Raw genomic sequence first — 17,950 nt, 5'->3', positions numbered from 1 at the left:
AAACATGAAATAGCAATAATGTTCCCCACTCACCCAACGTCTCCTTCCTCTCAGAGCACACTATAAGGGTGCACTAACGGCCCTGGTTAAATATGCACTTCCAACCCTGCAATTTCTTATTTTTTTTATGTTCTGCAGTTTTTACATTTATACTTTCTGGAAGAATGGTTTGGCTCCGATTGTTCCTGCCCACAGTTGTGTTCTTTTCCCCAAACACAAGGAAAACCTGTCTATACCCGCATGTACTGTGTCTAGAACAATGAAAACCTACTAACCCGTGGTACTGACTGTCTAGCTAGCCTAAACTGGTTGCATAACATATTCAAAATGTGTATATTTTGTACAGAGATAATAAAAAAAAACAAAAAACACAGTTACTATGCAAAATGGACTGGCGTGTGAATTTATCAGACTATACATAAATTGTCTTTATTAAAATAAGTCCTTTCAGTGAGATAAAGTACCTGTAGCAATAACGTTTGACATTTTGACCTGTCACAGCAGGAAAAAAAACAGTGTATATCAGCTTAAGTGAGGACCTGCTTTTGTTCATTCTGGTACACTTTCAGTGCTTTGGGAGAGTCATCATAAATTCCTGTTTTTTCCACATCTGTGACAAGTCCAAAAAAAGGGAAATAGGCAATGTCCATAATAATTTTCAAATTATGATTCATCATAATGTCAACAGGAAACGTTTACAACTTAAATATACATAATTACACAAACCATCCCAGGAGCCAGGTCTCCTTCCACTAACAGGCAGTAGTATCTATGCAGATTCACCCGACCATGTGACAATTTCATAACCAAAATCTTTTTAAAGTGTGAACGTCAACAAAAACAGTAATTCAGTCTACATTTCTGAAGATAACCGGCTGACTCCAAACCATGTACACAGCCTTCAACTGTCAGGTTATTAAAGCTGAAAATTTTATTGTTTTTTTTGTTTGTTTTTTGCATGTTCTGGTGAAATTTCCGGCACAGCAAAACACTTCACAAGTTGGTTTCTTCTGACAGCAACAAGCTTTTGCAGTCATTTGAGTCTATTCCTGATGACGGCCTTGATGCATTTTTTTTTAATGACTCTCCTGTGTAAAGTATCATGAGCACAGCAAGTGGGGCAAGGATGACCGGTGGAAAAAATCTCAAGTAAAACTGAATTTAATGAATGTGATTTTGTTTTTCTCTTTAGGAATATTATCTTTATTTAAATAAAGTTTAACTTGTGTTGTATTTTCTATTACTCATGATTGGGGGAAAAAAAAAAAAAAAGATTGCAATGTGCAGTGGTGACATTGTTTGAGCTTTTTAAGTGGGGGCTGACAAACCCCACTGGACAGATGCTTCAGCATATACAGAAAAGTCCATCATTAAATAAAGAACTCTTCTCATTTTTCATGTTTTTCCTCTCAATGCCGAGTTCACTACTGCCTCTTAAAACTTTGACCTGCAGCGACCAGGGATAGGTTTTTGTCTGTAAAACAGCAGAAATTTACTTGGGCATTCTGCGAAGCTCTGCCAGAACCCAAATAGCCAGCGAGAGAAGAGCCACTGAGCCAGACTGGTGAGTTGCAGCCAGCGGAGTGGGGACATAAAGTAACAGCGTGGCGATACCCAGTGCAACCTGAAAAGCACAAAAGCACAATTTGTTTATACTGAAGGGTAATGGACCTATTTGTATAGCAATTACAGTGTCTTCCAGCCTACCTGTGTATAGGCCATTGCTGCCAGGAGGCTGATGGCAATCTTAGCCCTCTTGGGAAGCATCATTCTCCTTGAGAACAGATATAGGCCTGTAATTGCAGTCAGAGAAGTAATCCCCTGGGAAAAGAAAAAGACATCTTGAGGGGTACATATTAACATTTCATTACACATCAATCTAAAAGAGTTATATAACTTGGAAAAATTGTGTTTAATTAGAATAATAACAATGTAATGCCAACATTTTTTAGCTATAATAGCATACCAAAATTCTATGATCAAACTGCACAGTGGTGGGATTTTCAAAGAAATTCTTGAGGGTCGGAGAGAAGGCCAGCAGATCATCAGGAATCCATCTATCTGCCATCTTAGGGAAGGAGTTATAAACAAGCCCAGCATCCAAACCAGCAACAAAGGCACCTGTGTAAAGGTACATGCATAAATGATTCAAATACATCTCCACGAATAGAGATTAAACCACATTTGTAATGCCTTTAATTACATAGCTTTACTTTTCTGCACAACCACTCAACCCATTTGCCCTCTAAGAGCCAATTTTACTAAAGACCTTTCAATTAATATCAAACCAGGTGAATAAGCTTTTTGTTTCAACATTTACCAAAAGCCAAGATACAGTACTCAAATTTTATCCCAAAAACATTACATGGGGTACCAGCCCAAATGTCTTTCCTTTAACCATAAGTTTCAGAGTCAAAGTGTGAAGCTTCATACAGACAGTGAGGTGACTGGCATAGTATGCACCTGTGCAGAGAGGAAATGCTACACTATATACAATTAGAGTTACTCTAATGGAGTCAGTTGTGAGTTACCGTGAATGACTGAGTGACTGTCACTCTTGTATTCATTAGTCAGTCTTGTTGTGAATTTACAGTTCAAGAATTTTATGTAACATATTGTGCTTTGCACAGACGCAAATAAGCAGAACACTTTGAGGATGTATTGTGGACTCCTACTCTTCCGGGACTGAAAACCATATGCACATGTCAAATTCTAACTGCTCCTCTAGCATCATTGCCATTTACCAAGAGCTTCCTATGTTCTGTCAGAACAAGTGCCACTTTAAAGAACACCTATGCTTCTATGATGGCTGTCTTCACTATTAACATCCTGCTTTTTTGAGGAAATTTCTGTGCAATTTTGCTGTAGTTACAGGTAGTTCACTTTGTTTCCCCAAAGTGGCTTGAGACTGAAAGCAGCACTTTGGTAGACAGATTCTGTGACCCCATTTGTGACACTGAATTCACTTAAGATCCAGCAGTACCTGAAAGAGCAGTGAGGAACACGAGTCCACCAGTACCCTTGGCAAACCTCCTGAGCTGCATGAGTTTTTTGGTTTCTGCCATCTGTGAAAAAGGTGCCATCATTCAAGTTAAAAAAAAAAAGAAAAGAAAAAGACTGTTTCACTTTACATTTCTCCAGAATTTATCATTTGTATTTTTCTGTAGGTAAGAGAGTCCCTCTGTACCCTGTGAGCTGGCAGCAGCAGAGTAAGCCCTGTCCACATACTGGCACAGTAGAGCAACAAGGCAGAACCGAGATGAGCGCTCAGACGATACTGGCTGACACGAGGGATGTCATGAGACTCGGGCTTCTCCTCTAAACCCGCTTTTCACCATGTACCACCCCAGAAGGCCCTGACAAAACAAACACATGTATACACATTCCTTACTTTACATTTATAATAAACCTGATGGTGACAGTCATTAAATATTAGTACAATCAACCCATTTAAAGAAAAAAGAAAAAAAAAAAAAGCTACAAGTGACTGGGAATTCATGCTTCAGTTTTAAGTCTACACTGTAGCTCTGACGTAAATCCAAAACCCATCTGAAACTAACGACGCAGACCACAACTAATGTGACTGGCCTGTTCACTACAGCTGATTCCTTCTGTACAATTCTGGCTACTTTTACGCCAGTGTTTTTAAATTTGTCAGTGAGAGATTAACTTCTCAATATACGAAATGATAATTATAGCATAAAATATAAGGACTCACAAATGTCAGCAATGTCAGTGTGAAAACAAGATGCAAGTATCAGAATGTAAGTGAGAGAACGCACAAAGAGGTAGAAAGCATTGAGGGACAAATAAGTTTACCAATGGCTACTTATGCAGGTTATGATGTAGGCTCTACAAAGATGCACCGCAGAGGTCTAAATCAGGCGTGAGGTAATGATTATTTCCAGTGATCTTCTCATTTCCACAGCTGTGTCTTACCTGGAAGAAGACAAATCCACAAAGACCCAGCACTTTTCCCTTCATGGAGCGAGTGAAGTATCCTTTTTTCCAGAAGTAAATAGTGGGGAGGATGTATGCCAAGCCAACCAGCCTGCCCCACATACGATGTCCCCACTCCATGTAGAAGATAAACTTAAACTCTGGCAAAGTCATGTTATGGTTCAATCTAAACAAACAAAACACATAATAATACCAAATTAACTAATTGTCGCATGTCGAGACCAGAACAACACATAACACAGAGACACATTTAATTAAATTTATCAGGCCTTTATGTACTGTGATTCTGAAAAACGGGACCTTACATTTTGAATTCTGGAAACTGCTGGTACTTTGAAAACTCAGCTTCCCACTCTGCTTCTGACTGTGGTGGTTTCATCTCTCTCACCAGATGCCAATCAACCATGGAAAGCCCAGATTCTGTCAGTCTAATTAAAAAATAAATACAGCAATGTAGTAAATGCCTGTTAACAGTACTTCAGTGAGTAAGTAGTACATACAGAAATGCTAATTTTAAAATATATGTACCTTGTGACACCACCCAAGACAATAGCCCCAACCACCAGTCCACTGCAGCCAAGTAACCATCGACCCCACTATGCGATTTGAGGCTGCACTGGGGACAGAAGCTGCTGCTGAAGTGGACGTTCCTCCCTCCACTGTGACGGTGCTGTGACCTCTCTTCAAGAGCCATTTTCGAAGCGGTGAACGCTAATGTAAATAAAGGAGAGAACGGGCTTGAAATGATGGTGGACAACGCAAGCATTAAAGCTTCAACTTTACCTTATTATAAAAAAAAATGTCATTTTAAATGTCATTCACACTCAGCATCCTTCATCCAGTACATCGACTATCCCTTCTCTGCACATGTCCAACCCATCTCAACCTTTCTTCTTTAATTTTGTCTGCTCAGCCGGAGCTGTTCCTGTTATCTGCTGTCAGACTCCACAACAAAGACTTTGCAGATGACCACACATATGCAGACAGACAGACACACACACGTGCAATACCACTAAGTGTAATTTGTCTGACGAAACATAGTATTTTATTCTATTTTATATTGCATGTTATTCTTTTTATCTCATTCTATTCAACTGTTTTTCTTCATTTTTGCTGCTTGTAACTTTGCACTTTCTGCCGTGACCCAACAAATTTCCCACGTGTGGGACTAATAAAGTTTTATCTTATCCGTCACAAATCACCCCTGGCATTGGTCTCCACCCACATCCACGACTGCCTGCACTTTCTTCTTCACTGTGGCTTTGGATGCTGTGACACCACCACCTTGAACCCATCTGTCACTGCTACCCCACACCTCACCAGTGTCTAGCTGTCCTCCTATATAGTGCACCACACACATATAAGCAGCATGTTAACAAATTACGAAAGCACAACCCATGTAAGGTGATTCTATAGTTTTAGACATGTAAGACCTAATTAACCTACTTTACTTCAAGCTTTAAAAAAAAGGCAGTAAGTCGGTTTTGCTGAATTTGATATCACAATCGTTTCTGGAAATTTAGTTACTGATAAATCAAAAGCATTCTTAAAGGGCTTATGATATCAGTTCTTCCATTCTGAATTTATTTTTCAGCTCAAATGCTTATCTAAGAGTTTACATTGCCTAGACATGGGTGATGTAAGTTAACTGGCGGACGTGACTACTCTTGAGTACACCTAGACGGCTAGTGTTACCTGTCCTAACTAATTCAAACAAATACTAAAAACAAAGCTGAACAAAGAGGAGCTGACAGATGTGTAATGTGACATATTGTGTATATTACTGGCAGCGTGTGACCTTCCCAGTGCTTATCAATGATGCTTACTTAAGCTATTGGCTAAAATTAGCGGCTAACACAAGTCATACTCACGGTGCTGTACTGAAAGCCCTTTCCAGCACTTCTGCACCCGCAAAAAATCGTTGTCCGCAACGACGAAATTAACATCTCTGTGCTCTAAGACTCGTCGCTAGTGCTGAAGTTATCCAACAGTGCTGCAAAAGCTTCAGCACGTTTGTTACTGTGCTGTCACCCGGCTGGTTTCCTAACAGCCAGTTTCAACTTTGACCTTCTGACGTCACAAGAAATTTACTCACTAAATAAAATGCATGTTTTTTTTCTTTGTCAGGAATAAAACATACTCAACATAAATTAAATATATATACATCTAAAAAATATACCTGGCTTTCAAAATTATATTCCACAGACTAGAACGTTTGGGGGGAGGGGGGCTTGTTTTACTTTCAGGCGTATCCTGCATGGGCGGATATACGGCTCATATCGCCCAGTAATACATCTTAAAACGTTTATATATTCTCACCCGTCTAATCGCGTGTTTTGAATTCAACGACCCGGAAAACGGTGATCTACGGACTAGCTGTATGAGCTGAAGTAAGTCTCACAAAACATGACCTGACTTCATATCGTTTATAAACGACTGATACGGTTCCATGAGTCGATAAGACGTGGATTTAACAGGTAGCTGTAGTAGTAGTTAAAACCTAAAGATGAATGAACGTGTTAACTGAGGAGTTTTCACGTAATCTTGTTTGCTCACTAACTGTATTTCTGTCTCTTATTAGACTGTCAGTATGGCAGAGTGCTTTTTAATGGAGGTGTGCGTGGACTCGGTGGAGTCTGCTGTCAATGCTGAACGAGGAGGTCAGTAAAGTGAACAGTAGTGAACACTGTCATGCCGTACTACTAAACTCACTATGGCGTGCTTGCTAGAGAGGTCATGCACAGGCAGTTCTACTTAAAAACAGAGTTAAAGGTTGCATAATATTGAAGTGCTAGCTCAGACATATCTCTGCCATGAGTATTAAATTGGCATGCAGTGTTATTTAATTCCTCAAAGATTACAGGCTGTAAAAGTCTATATAGGTGTAATCTGAACTTGTCTGTCCTGGCAGGTGCGGGTCGACTTGAGCTGTGCTCTAGTCTTCTGGAGGGTGGGCTCACTCCGAGTCTAGGTGAGCAGGATTTCTTCTAGCATCTGCATATACCCCTAGCAAAAAAAGAAAAGAAAAAAAAAAAGCTGTCGCATCAGGCACCAGCACATCTTTCAGGTTTTAGTCAACTGGAACCTGCCAAGTTGCATTACTGCCATCTTCTGGAAAATCCTTAAATACTATTTAACAGACAAGGCTTGGGTCAAAAAGACTTCCTACCCTTTCCCGATCACATTACTATGACCTCCATGGAAAAAGAGATTTAATAAGGACTTAGGAAAAAAGAACCGGATGCACATAGAATTTGACTGTTCTTACACGCAGCTCTACTTCAAAAGTAGGAGTATGATGTTTAGAGGTCACCTGGGGGTTTATATAGCCTTTAAAAATTCTAAACATCAGCAGACTATGACATAAAATAGAATAAAAATACACAGTTAATGTGTTAACTGTTAATTATGGCTATGTTTGTTTTTAAAAATAGTCAGGTAGTGCATCTCTTCGAATTATGGGATGTCATTATGTCTTTTTCTTTCATAAACCATGCTCCAGTGCGGCCTCTGCTAAGGGAGGTAAAATAAAAGAATACAAACTTTTTCTTAGTATTTAGAGAACTCGATTGGCTCTTGTTATGCCACCTAGACACACTTCAATTGGTTAGAAACCTTCCTAAGCAGTTTCTTTCTATATGACTGCAGCCCAGTTCATGGAAGAAAAGTGTGTAGATCCTTGCCGTTCTTACCGCCCTCTCTGCAGGTTTGCTGTCATCATGTCTCTAAAGGTCACACTGGTTCAGTTTGGTGGGATAAAGTCATAGACATGTTGGATGTTATGTCAGCTGTTATGTCTATTATTGGTTTTTATTACTTTTGACGTTCTCTTTTCCACTGCTTCCCCTATATTGTACCATACCAGTTTATTATGAATGTGTAATATACATACCTACTCTTTAATCCAATACTGCAACCACTGTTGAACAATTTTATTCCACCCTCTGATTTGTAGTTTCATATTAATACATATAATGCCTTTATAACTTGAACCCAATTGACTATGACTTCAGTAGTCCATAGTCTGTACTAAGCATTATCCTATTTTATATACGAAGCCTGGGCATTTGTTGCATGACACATAATTCCGCCTGTTTACTGCAGGTCTGCTACATGTAGTGAAGCAGTATGTCAAAATTCCCATCTATGTAATGATACGCCCTCGTGGGGGCGACTTCCTGTACTCCGACCTGGAAGTGGAGGTGATGAGGAAGGACATAGAGCTTATGAAGAGCCAAGGAGCCGATGGACTAGTTCTGGGTGCCTTGACAGAAGATGGACGGGTGGATGCAGAGCTCTGCATGGAGTTATTGGGTATGGTCTCTTTATATATTTGGCCTGATTTGTTAGCAATTACAGAACTCTAAATAACAATGAGCAGGATGCTCTCAGTGATGTAAGTTCCACTAAATCAGAAGGGAAACATTTGAAAAGATGCAGGATGTGAGGTTGTTCCTTCTCACATTCAATTTGAAGCAAAATCATGTGTAAGCGTTCAGTCACTACATTTAAATCTAAGGATGATTCACATCACCAACAAAAGATGCAATATAGCTCTTTCATAAATTATTTCAAAATTGTGAGGGCTGAAAAATAATAAGTCACTTATAATAAGGAGCTGTTTGCTATTTCAGTGTTATGTCATTCACAAAAGAGCTCTCACATGACTTAAAGCATGTTGTTGTGAGAGGTGCCATATTTAGTATGAGTTAGTGGTGGTCTGACAACATGATGAGTAAATCGGTGGCCATACAAGCAACAAGGTTACAAAAGGCCAGCTGCACACGTGGAAAGCTAAGAAATGACAAATAAACAGGTGTGCTGAGATGAAAGTCGCTTTTCATGGTGAACAAAATCCATCTTTATTACTGCACAGCAAGTCAAAAATGGATGTTAATCTGACTTGACAGACGTAGAGTGCGGGTAGAAGCGTGCTGCTGTTCAGACGTTTCACATGTTATTCTCCTTCTCGGCTGCTAGCTGTGGGTTGCCTTTTTAAAAACCCATTTCAAGAAAGAACAATCACCTACAAGGTGCCAACTACATTTCCAAATGTCGGACCAAATGTTCGCCATTTTGGAGAGGCACCATTGCTGTATGCTGACCTTAGAGCCATCAAAGGTGATTGTATCTGGTTTAAGGCAATCCAAACACAGATAGCGCGTTTATTCCCCCCATAGGATGAAAGCACTTGGTAATGCTTTAAAAGGAAAAGGCCAGACAGAATATATAGAGTAACACTAAAAATAAACCAATAGTTATGAGAATTATAGCTATCAGTTCGATAGATTGAGGAAACACCATCAACCGTTAGAAAAAGTACACAAAAACATGCCTTCTTTTAAAATTAAATATTTCTGGTTTATATTGTAGAGACTTGTGATTTATTCTAAATAGTATCCCCAGATTGTTTCTAATACTTCAATATTCTTTCCTAAAAATGAAATGCAAGTCAGAAATGCAAAATATTATCACAGTAATGTACAAGCCACAGAAATTTAATTGCTATGTCCAAGATTTTTGGTCACTTTTCAGTGATAAGACAGAACAATAATACTGTCCCGATCAAAAGTTGAAAAATAGCACAAAAAAAAATCGTATTTTGCATGGTTGGGTCTTAACAAGCTTCCAAGTAGAGCTTCAACATGCAACAAGAAGAAATGGGTGTGAGACAAAACATTTATTTGAGATTACAATTTATTGAAAACAACGCTTAAACTGAAACAGGCCATTGTTGCCATTTTTCAAGTGGTCTTAAACTTTTGATCGGGACTGTGTCTCTATATTAATCATGTCACATGAGATTTCCTTCCATTTCCTTCAGTGTGGTACCTTTTATTTAGCCACAAAAAGTAAAAATAAACATGAACTTGCTGTTAAATTGTAAAGTTCTGAAAAAGCTGGCAAAACACACAAGAGCCAATATTTCTGTACCCTTCATTCTTCACGTTTTCACTTAAAAAGAATACCAATAATTTTACAAGGCCTAAAGCAATTACAGTCTAAACATGAGCGTTTGACCTTAACTTGAGTTAATTATTTATTAAGGGATCAACAAAAGATCTTCCGGAAACTGTATTAGGAGGTGCAGACATGATAGTGTGCAAAACAATTGAATGTAATTCCTGCACACTGTTTCACTTACCTCCAAAACATTCATTAAATTACATTGTTTTGGTCTGAATAACCCATTCACATGTATGTAAAAGCATACCAGAAAAGTTCAAATCATCCAATCAGCTGATGGACACTGTATTTTTGCCATTAGTCAAGGGATAACATTGAAACAGACACCAGGCTGTTTCAGTAATTTTGTTTTTGTGAAAGAGGAAAATTTTACAGGTTGTCAGGAGTGCAGAGAGTTTGATCTAGTAGGCTTGAGTATCCAATATTTGTATTTTTACTATGCAAATATAGATAATTTATTATGGGACACAGCTTGTTATGATGATACATGTTGAAGCAGGCTTGGTAGTCCAGTTTTAATCTCACACAAGGTTTTATTTAGCCCGTCATATGTCAGCTGTCCAGAGAAGGAAATGCACTACATCTCCACAAGATATTTGTGACCCATGTTAAGCAAAATCAACCAGCACCATGAGGTCATCATATTTCCAAAGGTCCTACTGAGACCTCAGAACATGGTAGGGCTAACCTCCAAAAATCAGACACTGTATATTATCTCAAGTTTTTGTCACCATCCTTGTATTGTTACTTGCAATATGCAGTACAAAAAAGTGAAGCCAACAATCTTTGATATAGAGTATAGCAGTACAGCTGGCTATGAGTGATGGCTTTCATAAAGGTAGGAAAATATACAAGTCGTATTTCACAGTTTTGCACTTTTGTTTGACATTTTGTACTTTTCCATTTCTTTCTTTTGTTTTCTTACTTTTTTGCACACTAGCTGCTGCCCGTCCCTTGCCTGTCACCTTCCACCGAGGTAAAAGTTTCTCCTTCAAAGTGCTTTTCACCTTTAAGCTTTTAAAAGTCTTTTCAGCTACAGTTACACTTAAAAAGCATCACAAATTCTTAATGGAATAAAAGCCTTGCATAATGCTATTATCAGGTATAGCTCCGAAAAGGTATAGAACGTCTTAATGATATATTATTAAGCCTGGGCTTTTATTATGACACTAATCATGATCCTACTGCAGCTTTTGACATGGTTCATGACCCAGCAGTAGCTCTGGAGGCGCTGATATCGTTAGGGTTCGAGCGTGTGTTGACTAGTGGCTGTGACAGCTCCGCTTTGGAGGGACTGCCTCTCATTAAACGGCTTGTTGATCAAGTACGTGTACCCATATGATTGTCTTTCTTTACATGCAGACATATGAAACTCTAATAGCTGTTAGGTTATTGTTCTTGATCTTTCATAAAACCTTTAATTTTCACATCATTTCTACTCAACAGGCAAAGGGCAGAATTATCATAATGCCTGGTTAGTGCCTCCGCCATTGCTCCTTTGTTATTTATGTGTGAATTTTTACAACCTTATTTATTTATTCACTGTCACTGTTTTTGTTTTGATAACAGGAGGAGGCATCACAGAAAGGAACCTACAGAGAATATTAGAGGGGTCAGGGGCTCAAGAGTTTCACTGCTCAGCCCGCTCCAGCCGGGAATCTGCAATGAAGTTCAGGTGTGTTTATTTTCCAGTCTCAGGCGAGAGGTGGGATCTGTCCCTTTGTTGCATGCACTAGGAGACTTCTTGCAACTTCATGTCGATCTAATCATTTTTTTTTCTTTATAAATCTCTTCTTCTTCTCTTCTCTTCACGTTGTGCAGGAACACCTGCGTCTCAATGGGAGCTTCTTTCTCAGCACCCGAGTACGGCCTGAAGGTGGCAGATGTGAGCAAAGTCCGAACTCTAAACGCAATAGCCAAAAATACCTTGTGACTGTGTAACAGTCATGATAGACTGAAAAAATATACCTCAAAAGTAATCATGAGTAATAATACTGATGTGTACTGATTAAATTCCATAAATAAATGTCATAATCGCCAGAAAGCTCTGCCTTTTGTTTTTTTTCTTTTAAGATATAAAATCACCAATGAATCAGTCCTTGTAGGGTTGGAGAGAAAAGACATTAGTGCATCTCAGAGTATCTGTGAATAATATGATGTAAAGCGAATGTCTATATATGGGAGCACTTCTTTAGTGATATCATCCAATAATGTGCATAGAGAACTGCTCATGTGTCTGGATGTGCAGTCTGATTTATAGGATTTGGAAAACAGGTTTGCTAAAATGTGTTAATAATTTAAACATACAGGAGATGTGTACACAAATCTGTAAAAGTTCACTTTTTGGGTGTATGTGTAAAAGATTCTGTAAATATGAGATGTTTAAAAAGCCACTCAGCTGTGAGGAGTATAAGAAGCGGTAAAAAGCTGAAAAAATGTGTAGTTTGTAAAGTTTTCAATAATAATAAGGCCATTTGTACTCTTCTTTTTTTTGTTGTTAGTGTATAATTCACATATTGAGTCTTTTACACAGGTAAAAACTTTTCATTGTAGTTTTAGATTTGTTTTGATGATCTGTGTATGCACAAACTGTTATTTTACACAGTCATGAACCTCTGGTCTCACATCTTAACAGATTTTTTATTTTATTTTATTTTTTTAAAGGCATTCATAAAACAGACTACATATCCAGGTCAAACAGATTCACAACTCTCTGCACACTGACAAATGACATTGCCACAGTAATGCCCCCATGTATGTCCAACTACAGTTGATTTCTACACTGAAAATATGTATTATTTCCTAATGAAAGATAACTGCTTTTTAAAATGGCAAAACAAAATATCCATTTTACATAACTCCCCATTTAAAGTGATACATAATGCAGAGTTGTGACTTCCTGTTTTTGTTTTTTCTCTGTTCATATTCATCTTCTTCTTCTTTTTTTCAATAAAAACAATGTGACTTGATTACTTTGGTCCTGATGCAATAAAAGACATTTCAACAGTTAGGTTTACTTTGTGTTATTTATTAACACTTGTGTTGAAGGTCAGTGGGTGTAAGGTTAAGAAGTTAAATAGTCATATTTCATCACGCCAGGTTGAATTGACTTTGTAAATATCTGAAACATCAAACTGCTGCGAGCCAAAAAAGTAAATAAATACAATCAAAATATAACTTATAAGCTGTGTTTAAATACAATTCTGTGTTAAATATGTTAAGCACTATGCTGTGAAGCCACAAAATATGATGTGGAAACACATGAAAAACAACAACAAAGAAGAATTTTGACTCTCACAACACTTTAGAAACATGACTGAAGCCTTAATAACTTATACTAACGCGTAGCAACTTGCAACAAGTCATGCTATACAGGTCTGTTTGTATGTTTTAAGAGAAGCATGCTACACTTTCAGCTCTGACTGGGTTGTTATGAAGCTTTAAAACCATGAATGTGCTGTTCACTTTGCAGTCTGTTATTATATCCAAACACTGCAATGATCTCCAAACTAGAACTGTGATGAAAACCAGGACATCTGACTTTTCAATTAATTCAGGAACCTACCTCATGGATGTGCCTCAATTTTCATATTAGATTACATCTTCTGTCTTTTAAAAAATATATATTTTGCATTATACACAATACGATAAGCTTTCCCTAAAATAATTTGACTTGGTTGAAATATTAAAAGCTAGTTTCTTTAATTGTTTTTATTTGACTTTTGACACACTGCACAGACATTTTATTATTCAGTTTTTGTTTGGCTTATCTTTGCTTATCAGCTGCTGGCGTCTGGTCAGAGACAAAAAATAAAAAGATAAAGTTTTTGACAAGTGAACAAAACGTTCTATCCTCTATTATAAGGGCAGTACCGAGTGTTTATTCATATTAAAATACATTTTTGGTAATAGTTTAGTCTAAGTGTCAGTATAAAGGAAAGCTATCTGAGTTTTGATGACAGATAAAACAATCATATGTGTGTATATATGTACATATATAAGTGGAACCAGAAAAGTTTTGAAGTCAGAGAAGAGTTTGTTTATTCAAATATTCATCTACATCTCCGGTTTTACTTTTATCATATTTAAAAACTGTTACACTCAGCTTTACCATTTCTCTGAAAAAGCTGTATCTTTTTTTTCCTGCTGTGAGTGTCCTACCCTTTGTACAGATATCTTAAAATCAAGTCCTGTAATTGGATAAACACTGGATAACGACGTACATGAGTTGTTTTCACGTGTAACATAGCTGTCCTTGATGCTTTACACCCAATGAGTCATGTGATGTTACCGGACATTTTAATAATTAACCAGTTTTAGGACCATGGCAATCAGTTAAAGACTCACACACACTTGTGTGTTGTCACGCACTTTAATAACCTCCCTGCTTAACGTGCTTTCCCTGTGTCATGCTGATTCTTCATTTAACTGCAACTGCAATTTAGGAAATCTCCATTGAAAAATTCACTGATAATCTTGTTTACCAAGTTGTTTATTGGTCTGCCATTAGTTGTGAGCATGGTTAGGAGTATGTACAGAGGTGAAGTTCAAAAGTGATTTTGTGTTTTCTCTTGCTTTCTTGGGAAGTGTCTGAGGTTTGCATAACACATAACTTCTATTGATTTGTCAAAACCTCCTATTGATTCTTCTTAATCTTAAGCAGTTGCATTTTTTTCCCTCCTATGTAGACAGACTCACTCTTATTAGCAGTGATGATTCTTTTCATTTTATGGGTGATTGAGTCTCTGGTGCCTAGAATAAATTCTCTCCTACAAAAGTAGTCCATCAACACAACTGACAGAAGCACAAACTTTTACTAAAAGCTCTCAACTTTTAGTAGAAGTTCTGCAGAGCACAGACAATGAAAGTTAATCTATCGTCAATCTTACATTGCTCTTTGGTTTTGGAGCATGCACCCTGATCAGAATGGGACACAAATACTGCAAACGAGAAAGAAACAGCTCCACTAGTTAGCAGTTTGACAGCCTGCAGCTTGTTTACAGTTCAGCAGCTTCAACCTTCAGCAGCCTCATTCAAATGCATGACTACCCAAATCTAATCAAATTGCTTTTGATCCGATTGAATCTGACTTTTGTTCCACAAACGAGTCTCGGTTCAGAAGAGACTGAAGACGTGCTGAGGAGAAGTGGAAACATAACAGGAAAAGGGGTCTAATGAGACCACTCCCTCCCTTTCCTGAAACACATGCCCTTTGGTGGGCTGTCCCCCAACACTGCAAAAACTGCATGGTAAAACTTATGCAAGACCTTCTCTTTTGTGCGAAACCCATCTGCACGAAATGTTGAACTTCAGACACGTGAGTGTGGAGGAGTGTCTTTGTGCTGGTGCAAAGCTCGATGCTCAATGACTTTGCTAAATCTGTTGAATGTTCTCACTGGCTCATTAGGAGAGCTGTAGTAGACTTTTTGAAGACACTGTTATCCAACTAAAGAACGTCTGCCTAAAAAGAAAGAAATCAGCATTCAGGACACGACTATCAGTTCTTCTTCTATTCTTTACACCAATCTACTATAACTGTCTTTTCTCTGCAGAGGGAACAGGCAACTTTTTCTTTCAGCTTAAAAGCCTCATGGATCAAAGTCCTTCACAACCACATCCTGTAATTGTCAGTGGAGTGTGGGCGGACAGAGGAGAAAGCAGCAGTATTTGAGTCAAACGCAGCAGTAGCAGAGCAGAGGGTGAGAGGAGTCGGGTTTTCCAGTCAGCTGAGGTCGACTGAAGCCATCACTGTAAAGCATGTGTGCGGCAGCTCTGGAGGAGTACTGTGGGTCCATTTTTTGGGTGAGTTTAACAAACAGAAATAACTAAGAAGTAAAAAAGTAACTTTGAAGAATTGAAGAAAACTTGAAGAATTTAGGTAAATTGATTTACTTTGGCCTCCAGTGTTTTTAGCCTCTTGAGATTAAAAAACACTCAATAAGCTGATGCAAACACATATGTTTAGTAACCTACAAAGTAAATTGTCTGGAAAATAAGTTGAGAATTGCAAAAGATAGACACAATAATATCTTAAAACATCATGCCAGAAACCTGCTGATGTCATAGTGTAGCCAGATGTTTGGAGTCCTTTCTGTGTTTCTTTCTATGCTACTGTATGACAAGAGAGAAAATCTAACCCATTTGAGACAGATTAAAAGGCAGCATACATTGAAGACTTTGTCAGAAAGATTACACAATAATGAACAGCTGTTCATTATTATCATTATAGAAGGTCATGCTTCCTATTTTTCATAGGACGCATGAAGGGGATGTTCCAAGAATACAGAAAAAGAAATGATTAAGTTTTATACAGAATTTTATCATAAGCAGCATCAGCATTTCCTTTGCTTTACACATAGTAAATATGTGACAGGGCAGTAATCACTAGGACATGACGTAACCTGTGACTGAGCCACAGCTTTAATTCTGTGTTATTATAGATTCTTAAATAAAAGCACTTGTTAAAGTACATTCAGATATGTGTCTGTTCAGTCACATGATGTTTGCTTCAAAAGACAAGTTCGTTAATACAGTAATACATTAGCCATTAAAAGAGTTATTATGTATCGCTATTAGCCACCTTCAAAAAGAAAACACACAATGTTCCATTTTTTCTTGTCCGAGCTTCTCAGATGATAAGGATTGCTGCTTTTTTCACACAAGCTTCCATGTTATACTTCCAGTTTGAACTGTTTGGTCTGACGATAGTTAAACCACTCACCATTTCTAGCCTTTTTAAAAAATAATTGTACACATTAAACGTTTTAATCTGTGATAAACGGAAAGGCAGGCTATATTTAAAACAAAACTTTTACTGCCGCAGTGTACATTTTATTTTCCTCAGAGTGAATTTTATTAAAGAATCCATGTTGCTTATAAAACATACACACGATTGCACACATTAAAAGGCCTTCACACTAACAAATATCAAACCATGCAGTCCAGAAAATAAAAACACACACAGCCGCTAGACCCCCCATATTTCATCTTAGAGCTGGTATTAAGACTGTGTTAGGGAACTTGGCTTCTCCTAATAACTGGTTGACGGAGGACCACTTGAAAAGCTAAGTCATGCTTTTAGAAAACTTTGAAACGCCTACACTCTCAGAGTCTTTTGTTCTCGTGACACATTACAGTCCTCATTATTCAGCTCCTTCCATCACTCTCTAGTCCAGAAGTGCACATTACACATCTGCACCAAGCAGTTAGCAGGGACTTAGGATTTAATCGCTGTTGATTACATTTCTGAGTCTGTCCCTGTGGTGTAATATTGGTAGGAGATTGATGAGATTTGCCTTAGAAGGGCAGCAGGATTTTGTTATGCATGTGTGTTTGTTTGTATGTGCCCTTCAGAATGCTTCATATCTGGAGCGACCAGACCCAGACCTCCCAGTATGTGTGGAACAGACAGTTCTTGTCTGGATACCTCTGGGCTTCCTGTGGCTCTTTGTCCCGTGGCACCTGGTGGCTCTCTTTAGAAGGCCAAAAGTAAACACAAAGCACCTGTCCAAGCTTTACATCTGCAAACAGGTAAGAAATACTCTCTGATTAAGACATCCCATCAAAAACACAAATGCTTAATTTTATAACCCAGCTGCCTGTTTTTTGGTTTCAAATGTTTTTCGTGTTCACACCACACATCTGCATTCTGGACCTTAACATGGAAAAAAAATGGTCTTTTCTGTCCACATTTTAAATGCTTTTTTTCAGAAGGTAAATGTAAGATAAGGTTCAGCAATTAAAGTTTGTACATCTTTTTGTACAAACACGTCCAGGGGAAATTCTCCAATTAGGTCTGTGAGTTTATTATAAATGCATATACTGTGTATGTGCTGTTCTGGCATGGAAAGGCCAAGAGATTCACACCAGAAGAACAAAGAGATGTGTCATTCCTGCACTCTGTATTTTCAGCATAAAGGCAGGCATCTGTTATCAGTTCTCCAAAACTTTGAAGGGAAGAACTCAGTTTGTTTTCCCATGAAAACATAAAAACACAGTACTGGTTAAAATCTATGAAAAGACA

General features: G+C 38.0%; 1 protein-coding gene and 1 pseudogene across 2 annotated transcripts; one reads left to right on the top strand and one right to left on the bottom strand.

Moving 5' to 3' along the window:
• Positions 1-1,489: 1,489 nt before the first annotated feature.
• Positions 1,490-5,906, bottom strand: LOC147316520 (heme A synthase COX15-like; annotated as a pseudogene).
• Positions 5,907-6,545: 639 nt separating this feature from the next.
• LOC147316519 (copper homeostasis protein cutC homolog) lies at positions 6,546-11,860 on the top strand. Of its 2 annotated transcripts, XM_086258145.1 has the most exons (9): positions 6,546-6,620; positions 6,872-6,931; positions 7,453-7,482; positions 8,065-8,274; positions 10,868-10,903; positions 11,118-11,251; positions 11,374-11,401; positions 11,497-11,602; positions 11,749-11,860. In XM_086258145.1, the coding sequence occupies exons 1-9, from the start codon at positions 6,551-6,553 to the stop codon at positions 11,858-11,860; spliced, it is 786 nt and encodes a 261-aa protein (XP_086114271.1). In that variant the 5' UTR covers positions 6,546-6,550. The 2 variants fall into 2 exon arrangements, with proteins under 2 accessions (XP_086114271.1, XP_086114272.1); XM_086258146.1 differs by lacking the exon at positions 7,453-7,482.
• The last annotated feature ends 6,090 nt before the right edge of the window (positions 11,861-17,950 follow it).

Source organism: Aulonocara sp. 'chitande type north' Nkhata Bay, linkage group LG13 (assembly GCF_057382095.1).
Source record: "Aulonocara sp. 'chitande type north' Nkhata Bay isolate Kocher_YH1m ecotype deep benthic linkage group LG13, A_spYH_male_GT1.1, whole genome shotgun sequence".
In the NCBI taxonomy this organism is placed as follows: Eukaryota; Metazoa; Chordata; class Actinopteri; order Cichliformes; family Cichlidae; genus Aulonocara; species Aulonocara sp. 'chitande type north' Nkhata Bay.
Note: the sequence above shows the minus strand (reverse complement) of the source record. Positions and strands in the feature narration are given on the sequence as shown.